General features: G+C 46.7%; 1 protein-coding gene across 1 annotated transcript in view; it reads left to right on the top strand.

The window, feature by feature from the left end:
• OTOG (otogelin) overlaps positions 1–15338 on the top strand; it is a 1016637-nt gene that overhangs the window by 211697 nt on the left and 789602 nt on the right. The window contains exon 5 of the mRNA XM_077292284.1: positions 4666–4758. Within this exon, the coding sequence (XP_077148399.1) occupies positions 4666–4758 (93 nt within the window). The remainder of the gene's footprint in view (positions 1–4665; positions 4759–15338) is intronic.

Below are 15338 nucleotides of genomic sequence, written 5' to 3'. Positions count from 1 at the left end.
TCCTATTTTACATGCATACTAACCTGTACTCCAGTTCATTTTTTTCGGTTTAGGTTTAGTGTTATGCATTTAGTGTAGGTAATGGTGTGTCCTCCCTACCTTTGAGATGGATATTACATTTAAAAAGCTCCCCACTAGCTGTTTGTCCATGTTTGGAACCCGACCCTGCTCAGCACTTATTCATAAAGGACATCACTATGACACATAGTATGGTTTTAATAGAGTATAGGACCATCCTGAATTTAGGTACACCTTGACAGTGTTGGGATGGTGTGAAGAATGAGGGTGATTTTACTTCATCTTACAGTCTTCTTTCAGCATGTGTAGCTGTAACAGGACACCTGGCTAAGCAGGTCGTCCAGAAACACCAGCTAGTATCCAAGCTCCTACAAGATGACCTCCTGGGGAGGCCACTTTGTGTACCTGTTTTGTCCAGTCTGATGGAAATTTCATTATGAGATTTAAGTAGAATATGGCATTATCATACCTCCTAGTCACACACCGGTTACAATTTCAAACATCTCTGGAAAGGGCCAAATGCCTTGCAGGGTAACCCGTTCTAGCATACCAGGGTGGGAAGATATGCAGAATGGCTAGTAGAAGCTTGACAGCAAAGCCGTGTTTGGTCTCCAAGAGTTGTGTGGGCCCGGCCGGATCTGATGGTGCTAGAACCGCCGCCCAATGACCTTTCTTTGGGAAGTTATGATCCTTCATAGGATAAGGCCCCATCGGGGGGCGGGGGGGGTGAGAAGGGAGTGACTAACCAAAGGGATAAATGAGCTGGATCAGCTGGCAGCCCATGCCCCCTTGCGGCCCAGCACACATGGTTGAACATCAAACTGATAATTGGCATAATTCATCTGCATATAACTTTTGTACTATCTCCTGTATTTGCATATGGGTCATTCCATGTCAAGTGAACCAATGATTTTTACCTCTATATTTTTAATTCTCTTGAGATTTTGTTATTTGGTAATAGTGTGTCAGAGAATGCAAAATGTGAGGGGAAAAAAAATTATAGAATTTTTTTTTTTAATTGATTTTCAAAGTTTGGAAAAAGTGCGAATTTCGGTGTTGCCTGTCTTCACATGTCTCCTCATAAGTCGGGCTAGAAAAAAGATCGAGAAACCAAATAAACACCATTCTACTCAGAACAGTACAAGCTTTCACCCGATATGTCACAAGAGTATCTTTGTTAATATTTTACCCATGCGGTAAAACGGAAACGCAAAATTTTAAAATGCATTTCCGAAAAAAAACTTTTAATTTCAAAATTTTCACATGTGCCTGCTCTGCTCCGGGCCTCATCTGTACCAAAATTCAAGTTGGGATCGTGATGGGATCATATTTAAAAAAATAAAACTATTACAGTGTCAGTTCGAGAATCTCCAATTCAGATCTGTTCAGGTTGTGGTCTAACAGTGTGGGGTCTATAGTTACCAAATAATCCAGGATTGTTAGATATTACGGTATTATTTTATTATAGAAGCAGGAGAGGACAGAGGAGAAGCTTTGTTAGGGCTCAACCTGAGAATGACCAGGGGTAGACAGTGACTGCAGAGCAGATGACCGGCCGGCAGCTCCAGAGGCCACATTCACACCAAATCTTATCACCGAGGAAACTCCTCCAATGGAGGGAGAAACATATTCCTAACATCCAGTTCATGTATTGTACAAACCAGGACTACGGGGAGGAGGAGGAGAGTTTGTTAGATTATGACCAGGGGTAGACAGTGACTGCAAAGCAGATGACCGGCCGGCAGCTCCAGAGGCCACGTTCACACCAAATCTTATCACCGAGGAAACTCCTCCAATGGTGGGAGAAACATATTCCTAACATCCAGTTCATGTATTGTACGAACCAGGACTACGGGGAGGAGGAGGAGAGTTTGTTAGATTATGACCAGGGGTAGACAGTGACTGCAGAGCAGATGACCGGCCGGCAGCTCCAGAGGCCACGTTCACACCAAATCTTATCACCGAGGAAACTTCTCCAATGGTGGGAGAAACATATTCCTAACATCCAGTTCATGTATTGTACGAACCAGGACTACGGGGAGGAGGAGAGTTTGTTATAACATCGGTTACAGGGACTCAGCAATACCGGACTGTCATCCCATGTAGTGGAAATAAAGACCGTGACGTCCATGACGTGGTAGAAGGCGGCACAAGATCGGCAATGGATGACATAACTGGTGAATGTGATCAGCGTTGGTGGCGGCTACTGGACTCTCCAAAGATTGGGAAAATGAAAGCGTAGAAGTGATTTTTCTGCACCTTCTGGTCCAGCACCGTCCTTTGTGTATCCAAGGAAACCAGACATTGTAAAAGTTACAAAAATCAGATATAACTCAGGTGGAGCCGAGCACCATGACAGCCGCACATACTGACACAGAAGGAGACGGCCATTGCTGGTGAGCGCTGATGGACAAGATGACATTTCACCCACTAGAAGGGACACACTGATGATAGAAGGCCAGTGTAAAAACCTACTATTAATTGTCTGATTAGTTCATATTTTATAGAACGAGGATTTAACTACTGGACTATTCTTCTTAAACACTTCAGAAATGACAGGTTTAGTGATATATATGTATAAATAGGTGGTAGAAATATTGGTTCTTTTAATCTTGTTTTGAACATATAATTAGGATGAGACTATTTAGAGAATCACACTGGAGGATGTGATCGCCTTTTATCTTTTGGCTTGCTCCGCATTTTCAACCTGAATGCATTGAACAAGTTGTGTTATGATGATTAGGATGCATTTATTCTGGCTCTTCGGTATTTGTTTTTTGTGTTTCTTTATTGTTACCTATAAATGTTGAATGCAATAAATTGTAATTTGAAAGGAAAAAAAGGAAGAAACTCACACAGACATAAAATCAGATGATTCAAGGCTTTAAAAGAAAAATAAAAGTTTAATAGGTCCCAAGTTGAATCCCTGTACAAATATAAACAAGGACACAAGTAACACACATGCATGTTTTCACGATTTTAAAACATACGTTTTTTTCACAATTGCGCATCAAAATTTTGAATTTGACTTCTCCAAAACAAAATATAAAGAAACATAGTCTTGTGACCTATCAAACGAAAGCCGGTACCGTTCTGAGAAAAATGATGCATCTCCCACCTCTTTATCTTAATTCTAGCCCGAGATATGATAAAAAATGTAAAGCCATACCAGGCCAAAATCTGCGCTTTTATGAAACTTTAGAAATCTGTAAAAAATTAACCGATGAAGAAAAAAATTGAAAACTTTTAATTTGTAATTAACTAAATGTGTACTTCACAAAAACAAAAAATAAAAAAAATCTAAAGACGTAAGGTAAATAAAATATTCATATTTGGATCACTTGATATGGAATGACCCATATCTGACTATTGTATACGTAAAACCATTGTTTCACCAGTCACAGTGTATTGTCTAGTGTGCCCTTAGGGTGAATAAATATATAATTTAACCTTAGGCTGCTCTTTTATCTCGATCCAAGAACCCACATGTCCGTGATCTCGGCTTTAACTTTCCATGGTACCAGAGCTGGTTTCTGGAAAAATGTAATGCCGTTAGGGGATCGGGCTTATATCCAACAAGGAACTGGTGGCAGTCCTACTGTTCTGTTTCACTGGTGCTAGTGAAAGAGGCCTCTCAGCCTGTCAGGGTTAAAGTGAGTGTGGTGCCATGGCAGTGACTATGTGGGCCACATCCTTTGCCTCCCTGGGCCCTCGTGTACAGGGGCGTGTCTGTGTAAAACGTGCCAAGCTGACCTTGGGTGTCCCCAGAGGGTGTAGAACATCACGTTCGTGAAAGGGAAGAGACCATACCTTCTGATCCCTCTGATGTAATAGTGACATCAGCAGGCTGGCGAGGTGCAGGTTAGTCACAGGTCGATTTTACGCTTTTTTTTATTCAAAAACACCAGAGTCCTGCCCTGACAGGCAGGGTCTCCAGTGTGTCACTTCACTCACCCGTGCTGCGGTCAGTTCTTCCCTTCCCCAACCTCTTCAGGCTTCCAGCCGGTCCTCTAGCCATGTCCTTAGGGCATGCGCGCGTGCACTCCCGCCCTCTTAAAGGGTCAGCATGTGCACTTGCTATTTCCTCCCCAGCCAATAGCTGCGGGACATTATGTATATATTGCTTTCTCCCCACTGGGGAGATGCCTGAGCAACCTTCCTGGTTTGCAGTCTAAATTGTTCAAGGTTGCATACCTGTCCCTTCTGCACTCTGATGCAGATCCAGCCCGCTGCACTCTGGTGCAAATCCTACCTTCTGCACTCTGATACAAACACTGCCTGCTGCACTCTGGTGTGAACTCTGTTGCATTCCAAATCAAACTCTGTCAACTGCTTCCTCCTGTCTGTCCTCCGGGTCCAGCTGCTGTGCGTCCGTTGGTCTGTCCTGCAGTGGCACCTGGCGTTCTTTGGGAGCCAAGTCTAACCTCACCATCAGAGGCTCTCGTGAACAGTCAGGTGTTCGCATAGTTACGCCCCTCCAGGCTCTCCACGGTCCGTGGCACAGTGGTTCGACAAACCACATCCGTGACAGAATGAACCTTTTCATTTGTTTTAGACACAACACACTGCTAAGATCTTGCACATAACTGTATAGACGGTGGTCATGCGATCAGTACATCATGTAACATCCCTCTTTTTACTTCTTAGATGTTCTGTCCTGCTTTAATGGAGGTGAGTGTCGGCAGAAGAAGTTCTGTGACTGCAGCCAATTCAATGCATCTGGATCTAGATGTCAAATAAGTGAGTATGATATATAATGACCTCCTAATGCTAAACTCCTATAGCAGTGCCAGGGATGATATGTAGTAGAGGTGTCCTCCTATAGCAGTGCCAGGGATGATATGTAGTAGAGGTGTCCTCCTATAGCAGTGCCAGGGATGATATGTAGTAGAGGTGTCCTCCTATAGCAGTGCCAGGGATGATATGTAGTAGAGGTGTCCTCCTATAGCAGTGCCAGGGATGATATGTAGTAGAGGTGTCCTCCTATAGCAGTGCCAGGGATGACACGTAGTAGAGGTGTCCTCCTATAGCAGTGCCAGGGATGATATGTAGTAGAGGTGTCCTCCTATAGCAGTGCCAGGGATGATATGTAGTAGATGTGTCCTCCTATAGCAGTGCCAGGGATGACATGTAGTAGAGGTGTCCTCCTATAGCAGTGCCAGGGATGATATGTAGTAGATGTGTCCTCCTATAGCAGTGCCAGGGATGACATGTAGTAGAGGTGTCCTCCTATAGCAGTGCCAGGGATGATATGTAGTAGAGGTGTCCTCCTATAGCAGTGCCAGGGATGACACGTAGTAGATGTGTCCTCCTATAGCAGTGCCAGGGATGATATGTAGTAGAGGTGTCCTTCTATAGCAGTGCCAGGGATGATATGTAGTAGAGGAGTCCTCCTATAGCAGTGCCAGGGATGATATGTAGTAGAGGTGTCCTCCTATAGCAGTGCCAGGGATGATATGTAGTAGATGTGTCCTCCTATAGCAGTGCCAGGGATGACATGTAGTAGAGGTGTCCTCCTATAGCAGTGCCAGGGATGATATGTAGTAGAGGTGTCCTCCTATAGCAGTGCCAGGGATGATATGTAGTAGATGTGTCCTCCTATAGCAGTGCCAGGGATGACATGTAGTAGAGGTGTCCTCCTATAGCAGTGCCAGGGATGATATGTAGTAGAGGTGTCCTCCTATAGCAGTGCCAGGGATGATATGTAGTAGAGGTGTCCTCCTATAGCAGTGCCAGGGATGACACGTAGTAGAGGTGTCCTCCTATAGCAGTGCCAGGGATGATATGTAGTAGAGGTGTCCTCCTATAGCAGTGCCAGGGATGATATGTAGTAGATGTGTCCTCCTATAGCAGTGCCAGGGATGACATGTAGTAGAGGTGTCCTCCTATAGCAGTGCCAGGGATGACATGTAGTAGATGTGTCCTCCTATAGCAGTGCCAGGGATGACACGTAGAGGTGTCCTCCTATAGCAGTGCCAGGGATGATATGTAGTAGAGGTGTCCTCCTATAGCAGTGCCAGGGATGACACGTAGAGGTGTCCTCCTATAGCAGTGCCAGGGATGACACGTAGTAGAGGTGTCCTCCTATAGCAGTGCCAGGGATGACACGTAGTAGATGTGTCCTCCTATAGCAGTGCCAGGGATGATATGTAGTAGAGGTGTCCTCCTATAGCAGTGCCAGGGATGATATGTAGTAGAGGTGTCCTCCTATAGCAGTGCCAGGGATGACATGTAGTAGAGGTGTCCTCCTATAGCAGTGCCAGGGATGATATGTAGTAGAGGTGTCCTCCTATAGCAGTGCCAGGGATGACACGTAGTAGAGGTGTCCTCCTATAGCAGTGCCAGGGATGACACGTAGAGGTGTCCTCCTATAGCAGTGCCAGGGATGACATGTAGTAGAGGTGTCCTCCTATAGCAGTGCCAGGGATGACACGTAGTAGAGGTGTCCTCCTATAGCAGTGCCAGGGATGATATGTAGTAGAGGTGTCCTCCTATAGCAGTGCCAGAGATGACATGTAGTAGAGGTGTCCTCCTATAGCAGTGCCAGGGATGACACGTAGAGGTGTCCTCCTATAGCAGTGCCAGGGATGACATGTAGTAGAGGTGTCCTCCTATAGCAGTGCCAGGGATGATATGTAGTAGATGTGTCCTCCTATAGCAGTGCCAGGGATGATATGTAGTAGAGGTGTCCTCCTATAGCAGTGCCAGGGATGATATGTAGTAGAGGTGTCCTCCTATAGCAGTGCCAGGGATGATATGTAGTAGAGGTGTCCTCCTATAGCAGTGCCAGGGATGACATGTAGTAGAGGTGTCCTCCTATAGCAGTGCCAGGGATGATATGTAGTAGAGGTGTCCTCCTATAGCAGTGCCAGGGATGACACGTAGTAGAGGTGTCCTCCTATAGCAGTGCCAGGGATGACACGTAGAGGTGTCCTCCTATAGCAGTGCCAGGGATGATATGTAGTAGAGGTGTCCTCCTATAGCAGTGCCAGGGATGACATGTAGTAGAGGTGTCCTCCTATAGCAGTGCCAGGGATGATATGTAGTAGATGTGTCCTCCTATAGCAGTGCCAGAGATGACATGTAGTAGAGGTGTCCTCCTATAGCAGTGCCAGGGATGACACGTAGTAGATGTGTCCTCCTATAGCAGTGCCAGAGATGACATGTAGTAGAGGTGTCCTCCTATAGCAGTGCCAGGGATGATATGTAGTAGATGTGTCCTCCTATAGCAGTGCCAGAGATGACATGTAGTAGAGGTGTCCTCCTATAGCAGTGCCAGAGATGACATGTAGTAGAGGTGTCCTCCTATAGCAGTGCCAGGGATGACACGTAGTAGAGGTGTCCTCCTATAGCAGTGCCAGGGATGACACGTAGAGGTGTCCTCCTATAGCAGTGCCAGGGATGACATGTAGTAGAGGTGTCCTCCTATAGCAGTGCCAGGGATGATATGTAGTAGATGTGTCCTCCTATAGCAGTGCCAGGGATGACATGTAGTAGAGGTGTCCTCCTATAGCAGTGCCAGGGATGATATGTAGTAGATGTGTCCTCCTATAGCAGTGCCAGAGATGACATGTAGTAGAGGTGTCCTCCTATAGCAGTGCCAGGGATGACACGTAGTAGAGGTGTCCTCCTATAGCAGTGCCAGGGATGACACGTAGAGGTGTCCTCCTATAGCAGTGCCAGGGATGATATGTAGTAGAGGTGTCCTCCTATAGCAGTGCCAGGGATGATATGTAGTAGAGGTGTCCTCCTATAGCAGTGCCAGGGATGACACGTAGTAGAGGTGTCCTCCTATAGCAGTGCCAGGGATGACACGTAGAGGTGTCCTCCTATAGCAGTGCCAGGGATGACACGTAGTAGAGGTGTCCTCCTATAGCAGTGCCAGGGATGACACGTAGAGGTGTCCTCCTATAGCAGTGCCAGGGATGACACGTAGTAGAGGTGTCCTCCTATAGCAGTGCCAGAGATGACATGTAGTAGATGTGTCCTCCTATAGCAGTGCCAGGGATGATATGTAGTAGATGTGTCCTCCTATAGCAGTGCCAGGGATGATATGTAGTAGATGTGTCCTCCTATAGCAGTGCCAGAGATGACATGTAGTAGAGGTGTCCTCCTATAGCAGTGCCAGGGATGACACGTAGTAGAGGTGTCCTCCTATAGCAGTGCCAGGGATGACACGTAGAGGTGTCCTCCTATAGCAGTGCCAGGGATGACACGTAGTAGAGGTGTCCTCCTATAGCAGTGCCAGAGATGACATGTAGTAGATGTGTCCTCCTATAGCAGTGCCAGGGATGATATGTAGTAGATGTGTCCTCCTATAGCAGTGCCAGGGATGATATGTAGTAGATGTGTCCTCCTATAGCAGTGCCAGAGATGACATGTAGTAGAGGTGTCCTCCTATAGCAGTGCCAGGGATGACACGTAGTAGAGGTGTCCTCCTATAGCAGTGCCAGGGATGACACGTAGAGGTGTCCTCCTATAGCAGTGCCAGGGATGACATGTAGTAGAGGTGTCCTCCTATAGCAGTGCCAGGGATGATATGTAGTAGATGTGTCCTCCTATAGCAGTGCCAGGGATGATATGTAGTAGATGTGTCCTCCTATAGCAGTGCCAGAGATGACATGTAGTAGAGGTGTCCTCCTATAGCAGTGCCAGGGATGACATGTAGTAGATGTGTCCTCCTATAGCAGTGCCAGAGATGACATGTAGTAGAGGTGTCCTCCTATAGCAGTGCCAGGGATGATATGTAGTAGATGTGTCCTCCTATAGCAGTGCCAGAGATGACATGTAGTAGAGGTGTCCTCCTATAGCAGTGCCAGGGATGACACGTAGTAGAGGTGTCCTCCTATAGCAGTGCCAGGGATGACACGTAGAGGTGTCCTCCTATAGCAGTGCCAGGGATGACACGTAGAGGTGTCCTCCTATAGCAGTGCCAGGGATGATATGTAGTAGATGTGTCCTCCTATAGCAGTGCCAGAGATGACATGTAGTAGAGGTGTCCTCCTATAGCAGTGCCAGGGATGATATGTAGTAGATGTGTCCTCCTATAGCAGTGCCAGAGATGACATGTAGTAGAGGTGTCCTCCTATAGCAGTGCCAGGGATGACACGTAGTAGAGGTGTCTTCCTATAGCAGTGCCAGGGATGACACGTAGAGGTGTCCTCCTATAGCAGTGCCAGGGATGATATGTAGTAGAGGTACCTTCCTTTAGCAGTAGGTAGTTTAGTTCTGCCAATTTTAAATTTGCTGATGACATAAAGCTAGGAGAGACAGCATCAGCTTGAGCAAGACGCTGGGGCCGATGTCTCTGCTAAGCAGGCTCCTCTGCAGCTGGAGAAGAATGGGAGACCATAGAGGACATGGTTCGAGATTCCCCCTGTGCAGCGACGGGAACTCGACACCTAACATTACCCCCCCTCCTTGGTCCTCACTACGCTCAAAAGCTGTAATGAGCTGAGGAGCCCGAAGGTGTTCAATAGGTTCCCAGGTCCTGTCCTCTGGGCCATGACCCTTCCAGTCCACTAGATAGTAGTTTTAGGATTCAAAAAGATATAAATAAACTGGAGCACTGGGCAGCAACTAACAGAATGGTTTTTAACAAGGAAAAATGGAAAGTACTACATCTGGGCAATAAAAATGAAAAAAGCATTTACAGAATAGGAGGAATAGGGCTAAGCAACAGCACATGTGAAAAAGACTAGGGTATACTAATAGATCATAAACTGAACATGAGTCAACAGTGTGATGCAGCAGCAAAAAAGGCAAATGCAATTCTGGGATGTATTAACAGAAGCATACAGTCTAGATCACGTGAAATCATTATTGCCCTCTACTCCTCTTTGGTCAGACCTCACCTGGATACTGTGTCCAGTTTTGGGCACATTTTAAAAAAGACATCACCAAACTGGAGCAAGTTCAGAGAAGAGCGACCAGAATGGTGACCGGTCTACAAACCATGTCCTATGAGGAACGGTTACAGGATTTGGGAATGTTTAGCTGCAATATAGAAGACTGAGAGGAGACTTAATAGCTGTCTACAAATATCTCAAGGGCTGTCACATTGTAGAAGGATCATCTTTATTCTCATTTGCACAAGGAAAGACTAGAAGCAATGGGATGAAACTGAATGGGAGGAGACAGATTAGATATTAGAAAAATGTTTTGACAGTGAGAGTGATCAATGAGTGGAACAGGCTGCCATGAGAGGTGGTGAGTTCTCCTTGAATGGAAGTCTTCACACAGAGGCTGGACAGACATCTGTCTGGGATGATTTAGTGAATCCTGCTTTGAGCAGGGGGTTGGACCAGATGACCCAGGCGGTCCCTTCCAACTCTATCATTCTATGAAAAGTAGCTGTCCAATAGCCTATTTGAGGAACAGGTTGTCCGTTACTAGTGGAACGCCCACCAGGGCTGTGGGGTACTCGGTACCAGGTCCTGTCTTAAAGGGGATGTCACGGTGGCTGCAACCTGGTCCATGGCCCTGGGCGTCCAATTAAAGGGAAAGGTCTTTAAGGCTATTTGTTAAGTCTATGTTCGTGATGCCACCTGTGGTTTTCGGTCAGTAGGGACCGACGCTGCTAAGAGGGGTCCTCTGGGGCGATGTTATGCAGCTCCCAAGGTATATGGCACAGATGGTGTGGTGGATGGTATAGTAAAGAACCAGGACACAGGTTTGCAGTCTTTACCTGGTTTACTGATGGTAGCAGTCAGCATCAGTCCAGGGTACCTAGTGCAGGGGTAGCTGTGGTCCGTCCGGCTTGGAGGCAATAAAGGGTCCCTCTCCCAGGTGAGGTCTGTAAGCCTTTCCTATTTGCGCTAGTTGGCGAGGTCCCTGCTGCTTGTAGCTTGCTGGCAAGGTACCCTCTCTCCTGTCCTGGGACAGATGTCTGTACGATAGGCAGTGTGAGCCGTTTTATAGGGTCTCTATCATGACCCGGGCTCTCAGGTTACTGCTTCACCTCAGACTTGGTGTGGGCAATTAACATACAGTCCTATGCTCTCCAGTTCTGCTAAGTGTCCAAGAGTCCCACTAAAGCATCAGGCTCTTGGTGCCCGGTTTCTGCGCTCTGGCTCTGAAGGTGTCCAGTTGAGTTGCCGTTCCCCTCTGAGCCCCTTCTCTTCCACTGTGCTCCTTTCCGCTCAAGCTCCACTGCATTCCAACCCTTCAGGTTTACTTTCTTCCAGGGCTGGACTGATCATCTGGCTATTCTGGCAAATGCCAGAAAGGCCTGTCTGATCATGGGCTGCCTTGTCCGCTATGTTGTTAACAGAATCAATGTTCTCAAGATACCCATACTGTAAAGAGTTGTGTTTGAGCACAAAGTTGCTGACTCTGTCACTTACCCCAGCAGGCCACGGGTAGCATTAGAAATATTGGTCTTGTAGAAAATCTTCCTTTCCTCCATCCAGGATATTATTAGTAATATATCCCATCTGGTTCATGTGATTTCAAATGCCAGGACTGAATTTCAGCCCCAGTCCGTACCTGCTTCCTTCCCTGGAGCTGCAGCTCAATCCTGGCTGCCAGCTCCGCTGTCTGCTCTCTGACTTCCTTCTCTCTTCACTGTCTCTCAACACCTGTCTTGCTCCTCCTCCAGACCAGAACACATAGAGCTGGGGGACGCTCCCCTGAATCTGGGTTAGGAGCTCCCCTTTCTGGCCTGGATTCGGAATGTGTTGCATGCAGGGGCTTACCTGGTAAAGAGAATCCTCCTTGCCCCCAAGCATGATATCACCCTCCCCGAAGGGAAGGCAATATCACTGTAACAACCGGTTACCTGGGGTGTTACACTAGCAATAATGTTGAGGTCAGTCGAAGTAATTTTTGCTAGCTGGTCTGTTTTCCAGTAACGTTTATATTGTGGTTGCTGAATTGTAGTGACTTGCGATCCAGTGTGTAGTAGTGCTGGGAAAGGGATACCATCTATTGTGATTGGAATGATGGGGCGATAGCCGACATATTTCAGGCCCCAGTCAGGGTCATCTGGACCTAGGCATCGTTCTCCTGAGGGTCGGTCCTTGGCCTCAGGAAATTCCAGTTTAAAGACCGACATTCCCTTTCTATGTGACTACTATGGTTGCATTTGCGGTAAATCGGTCGACCTAAGGCAGGGGTCCCCAACCTGTAGCTCGGGAGCCACATGTGGCTCGCGGTCCCATGAATTGTGGCTCGCGGCTGCCTGTCAGCTTGGTGAATTAGTTCCAGTTCTAGCAAACGGGTATGAAGAGCAAATCTGAAAATGGTGAATTTTGTGAGTAGCCCTGCACAGAAGAGCAGATCTGGACGCACATATACTGGTCTTAGGGGTTTTGAGATGATTTAAGTATGGTACGCTGGAGACAAGATGACACTACCTGTCAGAGGAGGTGTTTGAAGCTGGATGTGACAGTGACTTGGGAGTGCTTTATAGGAGAATACTGAATGGGGTATTGTGGGAACCCCTGGATCTTAGTATACTGCTTTGGCGTGATTTTTGTGGAAAAGCTTTGGTTAACCATTATGCCTGTAATGAGGGGCTTTGGTTGACACTATTGTGAGGGGGCTTGAGCTGAATGTGGCTCGTGACCCTCTCGCAAGGCTGGATGTGGCTCCCGACCCTCTCTAAGAGCTGAATGTGGCTCTCAAAGTCAGAAACGTTGAGAACCTCTGATCTAAGGAATCAAATCTGTCCGTAGGTTTCCTACCTGTCTGGTAGTAGTTGTCTCTAGGACTGTAGGGTGGCACATTTTGCATAAAAAAAGGATGGTTTTCTTGACTGGAGGCTGGAGGCTTCAACTCCTTTACTTCTTTGCATAGGCGTGCAAGACTTTTGGTTAATTCCGCAATTTGATTTCGTATCTCTTCAGTAGAGCCTTCTACCTGTTGGGGAGCACACTGAACAACAACAGTGTTTGGCAGGGCAAACACAGCACTTTCTTGGGTGTTCAGCCCTTTATCCCTTAGACTCAATATGTTTATGAGAGATTCTATAAAATCCAGAAAATTACCGTATTTTTCGGACTATAAGACGCACCGGACTATAAGGCGCACCCAGGTTTTAGAGGTGGAAAATAGGGAAAAAAATATTTGAAGCAAAAAAAATGTGGTAAAATATTTAATAACATAAATAACATAGTATTATATGTGGTGTTATTATATATAATAGTATGTTATTATGTTGGAAGCTGCGGGACCAGTGTGGTGTCTGTGAAGTACGATATGAAGACGCTGGAGGGTGAGTATAAGGGCTCATTTCCACATGCGAGGCACACGTCCGTATCTCGCATGTGGAAACCAAGCTCTGGCGCCGGCACTTTGGAGCGGAGCTGTGCAGCTCCATGTGTTCCTATGCGGCCGCACGCTCCGCTCTGGAGTGCCGGCTCCACAGCTTGGTTTCCACATGCGAGATACGGACGTGTGCCTCGCATGTGGAAATGAGCCCTAAGAATGGGTGCACAGGGCTTATAGTGAAAGCACCACTCCAGCACTGCAAAATAACACTGGAGTGCTGCTTTAAAATCCCATGGGAGAACTATAACTCCCAGCACGTCCTGCAGATCCTATGACATGCTGGGAGTTATAGTTCACCAAAGGAGTGGCAGAGTGCTTTATTGTGTTTTGTAAAGACTGATCTCTTAATTGTGGCAGCCAGCCACACTGTTGTGAGGTAAAAGCTGGAGCATTTCATGGCTGCACACACACAGAGCCCTCCCTGTTGTTGTTGCCTTTCCACAGCACAGGACATAAGAGGAAGCTGCAGATTCTAGGTGGGAGTCTGAAGGACCTGTGATGATGTTAGAAGAGGGAGGGCTCTGAGCTGCCATGTGATGCTCCAGCCCGCCCACTTCTGACATCACACAGGTCCTCCTTGTGCACCACAGACAGCTCAGCGTCCAGCACAGGCAGGTATGCAGCGATCTCCTGGCCCCTGCTGCTGCCTCCTCCCCCGGACACACAGATTCTCCCCGGAATCAGTGCTGGGGAAACTGTGTGTCCCTGCTTAAGTGCAGCATTCATTTGCTGCTCCCGGCTCACCGCTCAGCTGATCAGTGGGCGGGGAGCCGCTAATGAATATTCACTGCACTTAATCAGCGGGGCCATGTGGTTTCCCCAGCAGCTGATTCTGGGCAGCGGAGACATCCTGAAGTGGGATAACAGTGCGATCCCACTCGCTGCTGTCCCCCTCCCCACATGCTATGTCCGTACTATAAGACGCACCCACACTTTCCTCCCAAATTTGGAGGAAAAAAAGTGCGTCTTATAGTCAGAAAAATACGGTACTATCAGGGTGTTGTAGTTACAGCATTCTCAATTGTATCCTGGTAATATCAGACATTACTCCTTCAATAAGTTGTTCCTTTAAAATTGTATCAGCATTAACAGTTAAGGGCATACCAGGCTTCTTGTAAGCTGAGGGCAAAATCTCTTAAAGATTCACGGGACTGTTGTCTTTTCCCGAAGAATCTCATCTTTAACTGTGACAGGGTTTTGGTTTCAAATATAACTCCCAACCTGTCTAGTATCTGCTCTAGAGTGTTCTTTATAGTGGGAGGCCAAGACAACTTCCCTTAGTGCAGCGCCCCCTAGCTGACCAATCAATAGCTCTAATTTTGTGCAGGCCTCACTGGGTACAGTCTGAACATTGCTTTCATTTTCTCTTTAAAGTCTTTTAATGTGTGAGGTTCTCCACTGTAGCTGAGGAGCCAGGGTGCCCCCAAATAATAAGGCATTGTTACTGGCATTGCTTGTTCCAGGAGTGGATGGGCTAGTCACTCCACTCTCCTCTTCTGAAGACATGTTTATAACACTGTATGTACAATGAACACCTAATTATATCCCCTATAGGGCCATGAAGCAAACACATATGAAAAACCGAAACAAGCAAAACTCCACACAAGGCCAAATAAAAAAAAAATATAGAAGTATCTTTATTCAAAAACATTAACCATTTAAAAAATCAAGGCAGATACCACAGGTACAGGAGAAAAAGAAGGTGGGATACCTACAGGGAACCCTCCAGTCCATAATGGACAAAAGTAAGTGTATATCACACATAAAATATTGTCAGATAGCAAGATGCTTTACCCTCCATGTACAACCACGGAAAATAAGTGTACGAAAAAATATAAGGATACAGTCAATCTGATAATAGTGACATAAGTATGCAAGTGCAATTCAATTCAGTAACAAACGGTATCCATGCTAGTCCAGAGAGAGCGAAGGCAACCATACCAATAATATACATACATACAAACGTACAGACCCCTGGACGAAGCATTTCAATGCGAAACGCGCGTCGGGTGTGGTGGGTCCCTCGGGTGCACCTCTTTTGGTAACTA

This window comes from Ranitomeya variabilis, chromosome 2 (assembly GCF_051348905.1).
Source record: "Ranitomeya variabilis isolate aRanVar5 chromosome 2, aRanVar5.hap1, whole genome shotgun sequence".
In the NCBI taxonomy this organism is placed as follows: Eukaryota; Metazoa; Chordata; class Amphibia; order Anura; family Dendrobatidae; genus Ranitomeya; species Ranitomeya variabilis.
The sequence above is the reverse complement of the archived record's forward strand: the minus strand, read 5'-3'. Positions and strand labels throughout refer to the sequence as shown.